Raw genomic sequence first — 15,891 nt, forward strand, 5'->3', positions numbered from 1 at the left:
TGTTTAATCAACTGGCTCGATGGCAGTTCTCAGAAAGTGAGCAAGAAGTAAAGCTGAGAAAAATGGGGGAAGGGGATCTTAGCTATATGTGCTAAATATGTTTACTACACGCAATAAACACTATGCATTTTGCGCTCTTTTTCGAAGGTGGAGCAATGGCAGAGGTACTGTGTTTCGTTTTTTATGCAAGGCGGTTGGTTGGGCTGTGCACAAAGACGCCGTAAACATTTACATATATCGTCTGCGTTTTATGAGATATGGAATATGAAATATGAGACCTCTAGTGTGACAAAACACAACGACTGGACAGAGCACTACAAATTGTCGCAAGTAATGCATCGGCACAACATGACTTCTGGATCTAAGGCACCAATTGCTGTTTCATTTCTGCAGAAGAAAAAAAAAATCGCAGCATTGTCCACGGTCACTCGAGGCTCTACAAAAAAAAAAAAAAAGAGAGAGATAAATGGGGGAAGAGAATTAATAAACATCCAAAAGGTAACCTGACAAGCATGGTGCCGCAAGGAATAGCAAGAATACTACCCCTGCTAGAGGCTTCAGCTTGAAATAGCTCGCGTTTTAAGCGAAAAGGAAATTCGAAAGCCCTCCCTAGTAGCAGCGCGAACCCTGACACACAACGTAACCGGACCCACACGACCGTTTACGAGAACCTCTACATCTCACAAGACCGCGATAACCTCCCGGACGAGGTGAAGATCGACGAATTCCTCTAATTTCCTCTTTCTTGGGTACCACGTCTGCCGATAGCCTTACGAGAAGTGAAAAAAAAAAAAAAAAACCGTAACCGCTTGAGGATGCCAAAGTCTCTCTAAGTTTAAGCATCTAAGAAAAAAAAAAATAGGAGACACGTTGATCGCTTAGGCAGCACGTAATCAGGCCTCAGCTCTCGACGAGCACTTTTCCGCCATCGCTGCCCGGGACATCTGTTTTCGAGCGTCATCTTTCCCGTTTCGCACCGTTACTTCACGACCATGCACCTGCCGCTTAGATAACCCTCATCGTTTCCTTTTCTCGCTTCTGCAAGCGCGAGACGTGGGCGGTTAAACTAGGCCACACAGTGTTTGCAGATCTGCTTCGAGCACGGGAAAACCTGTCATACAATCTCGTGCGCAGACACCATCGAAGTTCGCGCACGCGCGAGCTCACCGCGATTAGGCCGGGCTTGCTGCGACAAATGTGCACGCGTACGACCGAGAATCGCGGAAAGCCGTCCAGGCACGCAGATCGGGAGGATCTGCGCTGCCGAGAAAACGGAACACGTTATGTGATCTTGAGAGCCACGCGTACTAGCTGAACGAAAAAGAGAAGGGGCAAGGATGACGGAGCGTGTCGTATAGACATTGCGTTTTTGAAACAGTCCAAGGTAGTCGAATACAGCCCGATCGGATCTCCTTCCCAGTTACAAGCCGATAACGTCCAACGCAGGCTTAGGGGTTTGCTAGTAAAACAAGGTCAGGGACACGCATCCGTTTTCGCGAAGGACACGATTTTCTGTCTTGTTTAACTCGCCAATCCCCCGCCCCTCGCACTCCTCATCCAACCCTCTTATCTTTTTATTAATATTGTATTTTTTTTTACAAACCGTTGCGGTTCAGCACGAACAAGCGCTCGTTTGTCAAACAGCGCCGTAGCGGAACAAACATCCCACCGGTCACCGGTCGGTGGATGTGACCCGCCGGGGGACACTGCGTTCTGCGCTTCGGCGCCCTGGCTGGGTCGGACGTCGTCTCCAGAAATAATCGTTTTCGAATTCCGTGTCGCCATCGATCGCGCAGCGGACGTTCCCATGGCCTCCTTCCGAACCGTTTCCCTCCCCGGCGCTCGTCCGGCACGTCTCTCCCGCGAGCGGTGAACGACCTCGATAACCACAAGGGATGATCCTGTAATGAACGGGTTAGACGCTGCGGCCGTCAGCCGCGGGCAAGCGTGCAGTGCAGCTCCCCATCGCACGCTGACAGACTGCCGCTCGTCGGCGAACTACAGAGCGAAATAGAGGAAGAGGGGAGGGCGTGTCTCATTGCGACCGCTTCGACTTCGTTCGCTCTGGCTGAGACGAGACAATCGTTCGAGGCTGTGGCCGGTTAACGAAACAAACGATAATCGAGTTCATGTGCGGGCAATAATTAAGCCGCTGCTTGGCGCGGCTGAACGTCTGAAGATGCGTCCTCGTCTCTCAGACGTGATCGAATGCGGAGCGCGTTGTTCTCACGCGTGTCGGACCTCCGAGAGGAGACGTTTCGAATAAGTGTGCGTCAGAAGGGTGAAGGAGTAGGAAGAGTACAGGACGCTTATTTATACGGGCCCTCAGTTCAGAGCGGTGAAGTTAGGTAACGAGAATGGTAAAAACAAGCAACGCGCTATAGTATGGTATAATGAATAGACGAATACGTTCCATCCCTACGCTGTTTGTTCTCACCGAATGTGCCGTCATGTCTTGTGCCAGTCAGCTTGTGCAAAGTTAGCAGTTCGGCAGAGTATTTTCGTTGTTTTTGTGCGTTAGCTTTTGCGCAGGAATAAAAAATAGTGACTGTTTAATGAATGTAGAAGATTCGCGTGACGAACATGTACTCCTATTATTTTAGCGCATTAAAGCAAACGTATTTATCAGACTCCCATTTTTCTGAGTAGAGGCATTTTTCTGAGTAGAGGAATTACAAGGATCCGACTACGCTGCTACTCTTATGTCTGCGTCCTTAGCTATTCGGTCTTTTCTGTTGAGTGGTGAACAAATCACGGGTTTAGAACAACTGCAGCTTATTGGGACGAAGCGTTCTTTTTCTTTGTTTTTTTTTTTTTTGAGCAAGCCGGTCGCAGAAGTGTTGCTAGCACCCTATGTATGCCAAAGTGCCAGGATCATATGAATCGCGCGTAAGAGATTACGTTCATTTCGGAAGACTCAGTGCCAAAGCGACTCAGGCTATGGGGGACGCCGTGGTGAAGGTCTCCGGAAATTTCGACCACCTGGGGTTCTTTAACGCGCACTGACGTCGCGCAGTACATGGGCCTCTAGAATTTCGCCTCCCCAGGTGGTCGAAATTCCCGGAGCCCTCCACTACGGCGTCTCTCATAGCCTGAGTCGCTTTGGGACGTTAAACCCCAATAAACCAAACCAAACTGTGCAGGGCCATCCCCAAAATTGAGCTTTGCTTGGTCCATCGCCATGCACACCCATACTGAGTCTGGCTGAGGCTTCATTTTTTTCGCGTAAGACATCGTCGAAATCGCTGGGGGGTAGTCTAAATCTAAACACGGAGAGGAGCAGCGCTGTCTCGGACGTATCGCTTGCAGAACTGCAGACTTCTCGCCTCCCAAACCCTCCTGACATGTGGTGTTAGAATACCATGTTCCTGACTGTGTGCGGCGCTGTTGTCGTTGCGCAGTGGCCACGGAGAACTGCCAGAAGCTGATCCCGGCGACGCTGGCGTTGTCACGCGTCTTCGACTGCCGCCGCTACCCGGACTCGGACAGCCCGGGCGTCTGCCTCAACCTGGCCAGGAGCGCCTGTGAGTGATGCCAAACGATGCCTATGTAAGAAGGCATTCTACGGTGGCCGCAGGCAGGCTGACGGCTTAAGTGGTGATGGGTGAAAAGCTTTCGCTCGAGAAAACGCAGTTAAAGCTTGCTGCTGGGTCAGTTGGTTTAGAATTGACAAGATTAAAACGTCTCAAAGGACGAGACGTGGACGAAAAGACACAGGACGAAGCTTTAAAAACTACAAGATTGGCAGTTCTTGTGTTATTTTTTATTGTATTCGCAATTATCTCAAGAGAAAAGAACACAACAGCTGTATCTTACCGGTACTCACCTACGGGGGAGAAACGTGGAGGCTAACGAAAAAGGTTCAGCTTAAGTTAAAGGGCAACTGCAGCACTTTTTTGAGAATTTCGCCATATTGAAAACTTCAAATCTATATAAACTGTAGGTAAAACATGCCAAGTGTTTTTGGACTAGCATTTGAAATAGTGACGTAATCGACGATTGAATTTTGCGCTTCTGCTCAATGCACTGGAGGTGGGCAGGAAAGTTCAGCGTGACGTCACGGAAGGTATGATTTCAAATTACCGCTGTCGTCAGCCACTCCCTGCCCTGAGTCGTTAGACGCTGCCAGACAACTCTCGGCAGGGTTTGCCTCTGGTGGCGTTGCTTTTTTCCTTCAAAGCAGGTGTTTGCGTGTTGGAAATGTATACCGATACCTTCGATGACGTCATCATGCGCCCCCCACTTGGCGTTGTGCGCTGCGGAGAAGCTTGATGGGCGTCCGGATTTTAATCGGCGACTACTTCACTATTTCAAGCTCTAGCCCAAAAAGACTTCGCATGCTTTTCCTGCAAGTTTCACACATTCGACCCTCTTAAGCTCGTTTATTTATAAAACCTATGCAGTCTCCCTTTAAGGACAGCGCAGCGAGCTATGGAAAGAAAAATGACAGGTGTAGCTTTAAGTGAACGGACGCGGGTTGATGACATCCTAGCCGAATTCAAGAGGAAGAAATGGGCTTGGGCAGGGAGTGTAATGTGAAGGCAAGATAACCGCTGGCCCTTAAGGGTAACGGAGTGAATTCCAAAAGAAGGCAAGCGTAGCAGGAGGCGGCAGAAAGTTAGGTGGGCGGATGAGATTAACAAATTTGCGGGGATACGGTGGCTGCAGCTGGCAAAGTACAGGGTTAATTGGAGAGACATGGGAGAGGCCTTTGCCCTGCAGTGGGCGTAGTCAGGCTGATGATGATGATGAATTATTTCAATATTTGGGGCGCTTCAAGAATTCTAAAAGAAGCTCCAAATTTCATATGGGATTCTCATGAAATCTAGGGGAAAGACAGAATAAAGGGTCGAAGAAAAAAAACTCGAAAAATCCAATCTCGGTCATTTTCATAACCAAATGGTGGCGCAATGTCGATTGCTTTCTGTACGCGTTCAAGTGTTATGTATATTCAATTAGACGTGCAAAACTTTTTTACGGGGCCAATGGGATGTACACGGGTAGTGAAAGCTCCGATTCCGGTGCCTCAGAGATTGGTGACAGCTAGCTCACGCGTTCTTCGCAGCGTGTATGCGCCAGGAGCACCAGTGTCCGGACCTGACGTGCATCCCCAAGCAGTGGCGATGCGACGGCGTGAGGGACTGTCCGCTGGCAGCCGACGAGGCCAATTGCACAGGTATGCCACGAACAATTTTCTTTTTCGTCGCTGGGCGCTGACACCTCAAACACAGGACCACCGACGCAAAACTTTCTCCCCGCTGTTGCTGGCAAAGGCGGCTGCATCCCTGACCTGTTCTCACGTTAGGCGAAAAACCAGTCAAAAAAGACGAGGGACAAGAAGGAGGATCATAGCACACAACGACGACAGTTTGCCTGGTTTTTCGCCTAGGTACCAACTGTCCGAAATCTCAGCTCTTCTGTTATCACGCAGGACTACCTCGTATAGCGTGCAACCATAAAAGCAACATTACGGGCGTTTAACTATACCGTGGTTAGACTTACTAGTATCAACATGGTTCGGAGCTGTGCCAGTAGGCAAACTTATTCCATTGTGGTCACAATCAAGTGCACAACTGAAAGACAGCAGACGAAGAGATAAGTGAACGGGACATACCGGCTATATAGTTTACTTGCCGCTTCTTTTGTGCGCACTCAATGCATCGGTCCTTGTCGCTAGCTCTGCGTTTGCGTCTGCAATGGAGATGGTTCAACAGCGCAAACACACACAGACCAAGAAGGAGACGTGTGTCTTGTCTCCTTCTTGGTCTGTGTGTGTTTGCGCTGTTGAACCATCACCATGGGCGTCCGGAGGGGGGGGGGGGGGGGGGGGGGGCAAGGGGGGGCGGCTGCACCCCCCTGGAAAATCACTCACTCGAACCGTGAGTGATGGCCGCACGTCAGGGGCGGCGGTGCGCTCAGCCAAAAGAGTAAAAGCGGCCCTGCTTCCACGCTTTGGGTCACATCTGCAAAGTGCCGCGTCCGGGGACGCGTCGTTGCAGACATACAGCGGCACCGGCGAGCATGTGTTTCGAGCCGTCTTGAGATGTGTGCCTGTTTCTTTGATCTCTAGAGAGATAGCGACACGGAGGCAGACAGTGCACACCCCGGCCACCGATGAATTCTTCAGGAGGGAGGGACAAATCAGCCGTGTCCATCCCCGCTTTGTCGGACTGCTCAGGGGCAAGCGGGCGATGAGTTGGCGCCGCCGCCGCTCGCTGTCTCCTCCGATCCACGGGAGAGCGCAGTTCGGTACAAGCGCCGCTTTCAGAATTTTCGGCAAAGGGGATTAGCTGCTTTTGTTCACGGCGACGCAGTCTCCAGAGGCGCCCCCACACCAGCGTTCCTTGCGTCTTCTCCGGAAACCAGCGCCTTTGGTCAAGGCAGCCCGATGGCGCCTGCCTGGCTCGCCTGTCACCTCTGGCTGGGCCTCAAATCCCAACAGCGCCCATGTACTGTGCGATGTCAGTGCATGGTAAAGAGACCGTCCGTCCCTCATAGCCTGAGTCGTTTTGGGGCTCTGAACCTCATAAAAACACACAAAACAAATTTTCCGACCGGAGTGGCGAGTGTCCCTTCCCCTCGGAAGTCGCGCGGCGTTCCTTGCGTGTGCGCGCCTCTTTGTTTGTGCTTCGGTGTTTTTAGTGCCGGTTGTCAACGAAGCTGAGAACAACCAAGACAGCGGACGAGAAAACGACGAGCGGCGAGTAGTGTGTGTGCAAATACTCGACTGTGCGGTTGCGCGAGCAAGATGGAGCGAGGTGTATGAAGCTGCGAGCGTGCATTTATCTTGTAAATAAGTTTTCGCTGCATACATAGTCATTTTTTGTTTTCAACGTACGCATTCAACCGTTTTTCCAATCAATGTGTATATATTTTTAACACTACCAACCCCGAGGAACTCCATAGCCAGCTTTGTCTCGCGCGGTCCCGAATGATGGATATTCGACGCTTCTTCAAGCGTCAGCGGTTGTCTGACGAAGCATTATCCAAATGCGCCCCTGCAGATTCTGGTGTGACATGTGACAACGGTGTAGCATTTGAACAGAGTGATGCAAGCTTTTATCACCGGACAGTAGCTGATGTCGTCGACTCCATGGAAGGGACTCTGTCAACAGTGAGTTCAGGTGATGCAGCAGGCCGAGATGATTCCATTTCTCCTTTCTTGGGATTCAAGTCCGGATCTGACCAGAGCGATGCAACCTTTCATCACCGGACAGTAGCCGGCGTCGTCGTCTCCATGGAAGGAACTCCACCAGCGAGCTCCGGTCACGCAGTAAGCCGAAACGATTCCCTTTCTCCTTGCTTGGGATCGAAGTCCGGAGACAACATCAAGAAAACAAATAACTTGCCTCAAGAATATGACTTAGGAGAGTTTCTAGGCAAAGCTAAACTCACTGGCATACCGGACTTTTTGAAGTTACGTCTTCTTACTAAGCCATGGTCGCCAAATGTCACATATGATTTTAAGAAGGATGTAACACCTGAAAAGAGGCCTTTTCGACATCATGGGAGATTACGCCCCCTGGCTTCCGTACTCAGCGACAGCGAAAGGCGCCTTTTGTCGTTTTTGCGTCATTTTTCCTCCGCGTGTTCACCGGGGTACTCGAGGTAGTTTTATCGTGCGCGCTTTCAGTAACTACAGAAAAATGCACGAGGCGTGCAGGGATCACGTAAAATCCCAATGGCACCAGGAGGCAATGACGGCCTCACAGAACTTTATGGATGTGATGACAGGCAAGCAGCTACCCGTTGTACAGCAGCTGAACAGAGCACTGCACGCGCAAGTTGAAAGGAACCGTGAGAAACTATTTCCAATAGTTTCCACCATTGTCTTTTGCGCGACGCATGACTTGCCGATTCGCGGCAAGCAGTCCGATAGTGGAGTCTTCAATGATCTGCTTGACTTTCGTGTAGAAACTGGAGATACTCTACTTCAGGAGCACTTCGCTTCTTCTGCTGGCAATGCCAAGTACACTTCTGTCCGCGTCCAGAACGAGATCATCACAATCTGTGGCGACATCCTGAGAGAGCAGATAGTTACCGAAACTAACAAAGCGTTTGCTTTTTCCGTTCTTGCTGACGAAACTGCAGATATTTCAGGAAAAGAGCAGATGTCTATAGGCGTTCGCTTTATTGACAAGGCGGAAGTCGAAGTGTGCGTTCGAGAGCAGTTTTTGGGATTTGTAGAGCTGGAGCAATTAAACTCCGCTTGCATCGCCGCGGCAATCTTGAAGCTTTTGACGAATGTCGGACTGATTCTTTCGAACCTCGTTGGACAGGGGTACGATGGATGCTCTACAATGGCTGGAAAAGAAGCTGGAGTGAACAAAATTATACAAAAACAGTTCCCGAAGGCACTATTTTTCCACTGTGCAAGTCACAAACTAAATCTCGTCATCAACGATTTGAACGACGTCTCTGAAATTCGAAACACAATTGGGATAATCAAACAAACCATAAACTTCTTCCGCGAGAGCGTGCTCCGGAGAAAATTGGTGCCCAACATTCCGATGCTGTGTGAGACAAGATGGTCTGCAAAGTACAAGTCTATTAGGATCTTCTCTCAGCATTACGTGGCCATAGTCGAAGCACTCGAGCAGCTCGCGTCCACGGAATCATGCTCGAACGCTGCAACTAGACAACGAGCTCACATCCTCTACTGCGCAACAACAAGCTCATCTTTCATCGTCTGCTTGCATATTGTAGCGAAGTGCAGCGCTCGGCTCGAACCAGCTACGAACATTCTGCAAGGTGTATCCATGGACTTCCATTCTGTGCATGGCCACATCACTGAGCTACAACGTATTTTTCGCGGCCACCGGACAAACGCTGTAGAGGAGTTCTCTAACATCATGAATGCAGCAAGGGAGGCAGCCAATCACTTAAATGTGGTGATATCTGTACCAAGACAAGTCTCTCGTCAGGCCCACCGAGACAACTACGGGATTCAGTCGCCAGAGGAATACTACCGTGTGGCAATATATGTGCCGTACTTGGACTCCCTCACTGCTTCTTTAGCTCGGCGCTTTTCTGAAAGCAATGAGAGGAGCTTCAAACTTCTCCAGCTGCATCCATCAAAAATGAAGCACTTGAGCCGTGTTGAGTTCGCTGTTCTCGCCGAAGAACTCCAGTGCTTTTACGGCATCGACAACTTCAAGGAAGAGGCCATCTCTTGGTACGAGATGTGGTGCAACAAAACTGGGGACCCATCAGAAATAACTTACTGCGAGCTTCTACATCAGGCCAAGACATTCTTCCCTGGTGTTGCAAAAGCCATTGAGGTGGCTCTGGCTTTGCCAGTTACTACCTGTACGGTCGAACGCTCCTTAATTCAGTACAATGAGGAGAGTGAAAACGTGGCTACGCTCAACGATGACAAACGACAGACTGGACGGCCTTTGTATGATGAGTGTGCACCGAGAGCGTGTAATGAAGCACAGAAATGAATTTATCACCAGTGTCATCACGCAATTCGCCCAGAAAAATCCGAGGCGTCTACAGTTTCTGTTCAAGGAAGACTGACTGAGTGACTGGCGTTGCGTGTTTGTGAACATATTGTGCTGTGTGCTGGTCATCAATCCGGGTGTGTCGAGAACCCGTATGCAGCAAGACTGAGCACTCTTCTCCACGAAGTGATAGTATCTTTTTGCATTTTTATTAATTTTAATTGTTTCTTCGTTGATAAACTCCAATGTATCTCTCCTAGCCTCGCTTTAATTTGCTGTTTGTAATTTTTCTTTCATGTGTGTATTTTACTTATTTATTTTATTTGTATATAAATAAATAAATTTACTCCGCAAATAGTGCCTTTTTGCTACGAACATACCCCCCCCCCCCCCCCCCTCCGGCGCCAACAACCAATGGGGCCCCCCCCCTGCAAAAAATTCTGCGGACGCCCTTGACCATCACTATGAATCTACACCAACTAGCCCAATCTGCAGTTCTTCTGCAATGGTACTGAGTTTGATAAAAATTATTAACTTGATATCTTTTCACAGATCAATTCATCATCTTTTCAGCACCATCTTTCCACATAACCCTCCTTGCGCTGTCATCGCCTTCAGACACTGTCATACCATGGTGTGCTCTCGCATCGGAGTGCTGTCGAAAAGAACAAGGAGAGAATCTGCATAAACAATCAATAACAACGGAACCCCGCTTTCGAGCTTCGCCGAAAGGCGGGACGCCGTCAAGTCAGCTCCGTTATGTGGGAAAAGACTGCTTGCAAAACTTTGCTAATCAACTTGTAAAGCCTTCTCCAAAAACATGGGCCTCCACGCTACGTTACACTGCTGCAGTACTACATCGCTCTTACTGAATCGAAAAGCAAATGTGAGGTTCTGCCACTTGGCTGAAGCAGCTGTGTTGGTCTCGCCTAGACAAATGGATCTAAAAAAAAACAAAACAATAAACTCTTTATAAAAGGTGCAAAGGATAAAGCTAATTCCGAGCCGGTGTACCTTGCCCGGGGCCTCTATAAAGCTTACAAAAATACGGATAAGTTGACGCCACGGTTAGGGCAAACTAAGGCGAAATGCAGTGACAGCTGGAAGTGTCAAAGGCGCCACGCTTGCGCGGGAGTGTTTGTGTTATCGCCGGGTTTCCCACTGCATATGAGAGAGGGAATGATACACAGCCCGTTTTATTCCGGAGCAGTGACGTCACCTCCTTCGCATCACACGATGTGAGTAGCGACCAGACCCCATCCTCCGATACCAACCGCAGCTGGCTTCCGCATTTGTCACTCCTCTCTCCACATACAGTGAATATCGCGACTCTCACTACAGTGCATGGAGGAAAAAAAACTAAGGAGGGAGCATGACGTCACGCGGCCAGCGTTCGCAAGCCGATGTGTTTTGAAGTCGTTTTCTCCCTCAGTTTTTCGCTCTCCGAGCCGGTCCTTTATGTTTTGACTCCGGTATATTTTAGTGCGCGCGTATGCGCGACCCGCGGCGCGGGCGTCTACAGCAAGGAAGTTGATCTACAGTTAGTCTACCGTGCTAATCGGCGCATGCGCGCGCGCAGCGGGGCTAGACTTTACCGCACGCTATCACGAGGTGCGATCACGGGGGGACACACTCTCTTTTTTTTGCTATATCTTTACTTGTTAAGACTAGGCTTCAAGGTTGTCGCCGGACGCTCCCTCCTCAGTTTTTTTTCCTCCATGCTACAGTGTTCTAGAATATTGTACTCTCACTCAGCTCCCGGCATCCAGATATGGCGCCCTCTATGCACACGCACGAGAAAGCAAGCGTAGCAGGGGTCGCCAGAAAGTTAGGTGGGCGGATGAAAAGTTTGCGGGGATACGGTGGCTGCAGCTGGCAAAGGTTATGGTTAATAGGAGAGACATGGGAGAGGCCTTTGCCCTGCAGTAGGCGTAGTCAGGCTGATGATGATGATGATGTACGTACTATTCCTTCTCTCAGGCGCCTAGGTGCCTACTGCGAGTTGACAGTAATGGTAACGTCGAATGGGAAACACATGCCTCGCCATGAACTTTACCGTGAAAGGCGGGTGCGCGCACGCTATCTCATGTGTACAGAGGGCAAAACGCATGTCTAGAACACGTTCTGAGCGTGTTTTGGGCTGAACACGCAATAACTAGCGATAAGATTTGGTTAAAAATGGTCTAGATGTTAACATATGCAGTTAAACTTATAACTTCATCGTCATGTTTTGCGTTCTTGGGCTTTGGGAGCGGCGGAACACATGGTTTGGTTGTTCTAGGTATGTGTTTTGCCCTCTGTACCTCCTTTCGAAGCTGCACGTAACGCGGACATCGGAGTGACCGAGATCTCGACGTCTGAGCCAATAACAGCTGGCGCTGTAACACAAATCCAACAGAACATGCAGTAAGGTGTTAACACATCATCATGCATTCCGCCAACCGCGTCTCCGTGCGTGTTGCCCCCACCAGGCCGGGGCGCGTCGAAGGTGTGCAGCCATGAGGAGTTCCGCTGCGACTACCGCTGCATCCCGAACACGTGGCGCTGCGACGGGGAACCCGACTGCCAGGACGCTGCCGACGAGAGGCACTGCCCGCCCAAACCAGGTGAACCCAACACTCTCATATGGGCGTCTGCTGTCTGCAGGCTCTTGGAGCGTTTTGCTTGATGCTAATGCAGATGCTAATGCAGAGGAGGAGGGGGGGAGGGGGGGGGGGGCTATGTGCATAAAAAATGGAGGCTAATGGCTTTTCTGCAGGAAATTGCTATGTTGTGGGAGGTCCCTCATAAATACGCTCCTGTGTTGATGCTGATTCTACCCTTTGGTAGAATATTACCGAGATATCATTTTGTTTCTTTGTTTTCATGCTAGTGTCCTACGTGTAATATATCAGTTGCTGTTGTATACGCTTGTGTTCCCGCCTCCCCTTATTCATGTTCTTGCCTCCTACAAGGCGGGCTAGCTGATGCGTTCGTGTCTCCATCTATCTGTCACAGTGGCAAGTTAGCTGCATGTATGGAGGAAAACATTATTACTATTATTAGTAGTAGTAGTAGTACTATTAATACTACTATTGTTAATGGTGGCAGGGATGTTGTCGGTAGTGGCAGATGAGTTGACCGAATGAGTCTGCGGAAACCGCTTACCACCGTTCCAGCTGGTGAACTCAAGCGCACGGATTAGAGCCCAGCCACAGCGACAGCACGAATTCGCTGGACGAAAAGTAAAAAATGCCCTTCTGCCAGGATACCGGCACAAGTTAACTCCGGATGATCGAAGTAAATTAACACGTCACTACGACATGCCTCAAAACCGTGCTCAAAATCCACAGCGTTGTTGACCCGGCATATTAAAGCTCATAAAACCTTTAAACTTTTTTACAATTCTTTTCTTTTGTGTATGTGTGTGTGTGGGGGGGGGGGAGCAAGAGAGCTTCAGAAACTAAGGAGTTGTGCGATTGATGCAGGCAACCAGAGACCGTAGTTCTGGTGCATTGCCGAAGTGAAAACAGAAGCATGCTCAAATCCCTTTTTCAGTATAGAGGAAGTCGGAGTGATCATAGTATTTCACTCCTCGGGCAATTTGTACAGGGTAAACAGAGGCTAAAGAGAGTACAGCAGCCGGTTTACTCCTGCCGCGCTGCCTCCAATTTTTCTTCTTTTTTTTTTTTTTAGTGCAACCCCTTAACCTTCACCGCGTCTTCTTTCGCGCTCAGTGTGCGGCACGGGGCGGTTCCAGTGCCGGGACGGGTCCGGCTGCTTCCCCCAGCGCTGGGTGTGCGACGGTAAAGCCGAATGCCGGGACGGCAGCGACGAGCAGGACTGCTCCAACAGGAGTGAGTGGAGCTGGCTGCACTTGGTTGCTTGCTTGTTCTTTCTTTCCCCAGCTGCGCTTATTTATTGACTCACTAGTTGATGAACTGAATTGACTGATTGATTGAATGAGTTAGTAACTGATTTATTTATTGACTGATTCATTCCATCTTTAACTGAAACAAAACCATCTGCACCATGAGTAATTCACAGCGGTCAACCAACGCGGGACCACGGGGTCGCGCGCGGAAATGGCAGCATGACTCTTCTAAATAGGCTGGTTTATTTAGCTACCTGCAATGGAAATAGGTCGCGTTAAGTTGTAGTTTCGTTTGCTGAAAACGAGTAAATTATTGTCGCAGTGATTTTCAATTTTTAAGCGCCAAGCAAAGTGTGTTTTATGGGCGTTTACTTCTTCTTTCCGGATTTCTGGTAAGGAGCACAAAGAATAGGACAAATGTTTGGTATTACAGAAGAGAATATACATCTATTACAGAAGAGAATATACATCTAGGGCGGCATACTAGAGCTCGTTTGTCCCGCAGTGCCGATAATCTGCCTCATAAAATCGCACCACCCTGAAGTACTTTACTGTACCACGAAGCCATCGTGGTTCCAAGCCTTAAGTTGTGTAATCGGCGTTTTCCTAGGGCAAGCTGCTGTGGCTCCCCTCACAAAAAGTTTTTTAGACAGTCTATAGACTGTCCATAGACTCTCTATGGACAAATCCTAGAGAACAGTCCATAGGCAATACAAATGCTATATACAGTCTATAGACAATCCATAGATTTATGGCGATACACTATTCTAGCAGACTTGTCTACAGACAGTCTATAGACTATGAATAGACAAAAATATCTATAGGAAGGCAACATAGTCTATAAGAAGTCTATTATAAGGGTCATGGCTAACGATACACTCATTTCAATGGTCATTGCGTCAAGGAAGCTCGGTGGGAGACCGTGCTGGCTAGCTCTGACCCCAGAACGCAAGTTTTGGCGGTGGAGTGGGCTGACAAAGTCGTCGAGGGCTATGTACTCTCGACCACTTAACGCGACCTCTTGCCAAGCTCTTCCCGGCGAATAAAATGTTTTACAATCAATCCATGTTAGGAGGAGTAGTGGGCTTTACGTTTGAACGAAAAAAAAAAAAAAAAAGAAGTAAACGAAGGAGAGCATGGTAATGAAGGCCCTGTGCTACAGCTGAACCATATGACATAAAAAAAACAAACAAACGAGGGAAAAGTGCTTCACCGGACTCGCTCGTTCTCTTCTCGCTGCCACACCGCTGCGGTCAGAGTGCACGGCCGGCGACTTCCGGTGCGACAACGGCATCTGCGTGCCCTCGCTGTGGCGCTGCGACGGACACAACGACTGCCGCGACGGAAGTGACGAGCGCCACTGCGGGACATACGTCAAAGGTATGCATACGTCACACGGCCCTCCGAGGCTTCGCGCGTGCAAACGTTGACAAGGCGCGTGCGCAAATGTAGGCTTAGTTTCTAGAGCTACTCCACCTGAGAAGCGGTGGTTCGAACCCCCTAACAAAAAACGAGTGTTCTTCAACCCCAAGGATTTTTTAAAAATCCGCGCAGCTTTCCTTTGTACCCGTTTTGCTGGATGGATGGATCGATGATAATGGCTTTACCCTTTATATCGAGCGGTAGCTTTCGCCACTTATGTGAATGGCAGTTGCGCAGAGGGAAGCAGCGAGTTACGTGGGCGGATGAGATCAATGGCATATTCCAGTCGGCGATCCGGAGCATTTCTCCGAATCCGCGAAGGAGCAAGATGTCTGGGGAGTTTATAGGGATGAAACCGTCGTGGTCCAATCCGAAGAGATCTGAATCCGAATCGCCCATTGAAATACGCTCTTTGGCGAAACCTTGCTCCGGATCGCCGATTGGAGTACGCCATGAGAAGTTTGCAGGGGTAAGGTGGCGCAGGATAGGGTTAATTGTAAGGATACGGGGGAGGTCTATGTCTTGTCGCGGACTTAACCAAATGCTGCTGATGATGAACTGTGTGAGTAGAAACTACTCGCGAGCAAGGCTTCAGTGGAGTTGAGTCGCTCATTCCATCACGATTACGAGGTGTTCTCGTGTGGTGCGGGTCGAGAACGGTATCAAAACGGTACCCGGGATACGGCACGTGATCCAACGAGGCGCAGAGATGTCTGGCGAGGCTTTCGTTCGCATTGTTCCAAAGATCATGCTATCTACAGGGTGTTTCACGTAACTTGAACCAAGTATTTAAAAAAAGCGGTAAACCGCAGCCCGCTGAAACCAACGATACATTGTTCGCCATCATGTGGCGCTCCTCAGAATAGTTTTTATTGCGCTTAATTAGTTAAATAACTTAGATGAATTATGCCAATTTTCAAATAGTAATTTTAGTGCCAAGACCGTTACGTTAGGTTGTAGAGCAGGTTTAAAAACATCTGATCCAGTTTATTGTAGCATTGTATCTCCTACGGGGTCCTTTTTTTCGGCATCTAAAGAAAGCCCGCGAAATATGAAATACCACGTGACTACGGTCGTGCGCTATCAAACTGCAGCGCTCTCAACGGCGTTTCGAGCAAACGGAGCGTGCCCGCTGACCATGACGAAGTGAACGGCCGCCGCGCCGCTGCG

General features: G+C 49.3%; 1 protein-coding gene across 1 annotated transcript in view; it reads left to right on the plus strand.

Annotated features, from left to right (window-relative positions):
* The window catches only part of LOC149358727 (uncharacterized), a 31,326-nt gene that overhangs the window by 14,215 nt on the left and 1,220 nt on the right, over window positions 1–15,891 (plus strand). The window contains exons 5-9 of the mRNA XM_089570895.1: window positions 3,402–3,524; window positions 5,066–5,176; window positions 11,918–12,052; window positions 13,163–13,282; window positions 14,557–14,679. Of these exons, the coding sequence (XP_089427021.1) occupies window positions 3,402–3,524; window positions 5,066–5,176; window positions 11,918–12,052; window positions 13,163–13,282; window positions 14,557–14,679 (612 nt within the window). The remainder of the gene's footprint in view (window positions 1–3,401; window positions 3,525–5,065; window positions 5,177–11,917; window positions 12,053–13,162; window positions 13,283–14,556; window positions 14,680–15,891) is intronic.

The sequence above is a fragment of the Amblyomma mixtum genome, chromosome 2, assembly GCF_055824585.1.
Source record: "Amblyomma mixtum isolate Tamu chromosome 2, ASM5582458v1, whole genome shotgun sequence".
In the NCBI taxonomy this organism is placed as follows: domain Eukaryota; kingdom Metazoa; phylum Arthropoda; class Arachnida; order Ixodida; family Ixodidae; genus Amblyomma; species Amblyomma mixtum.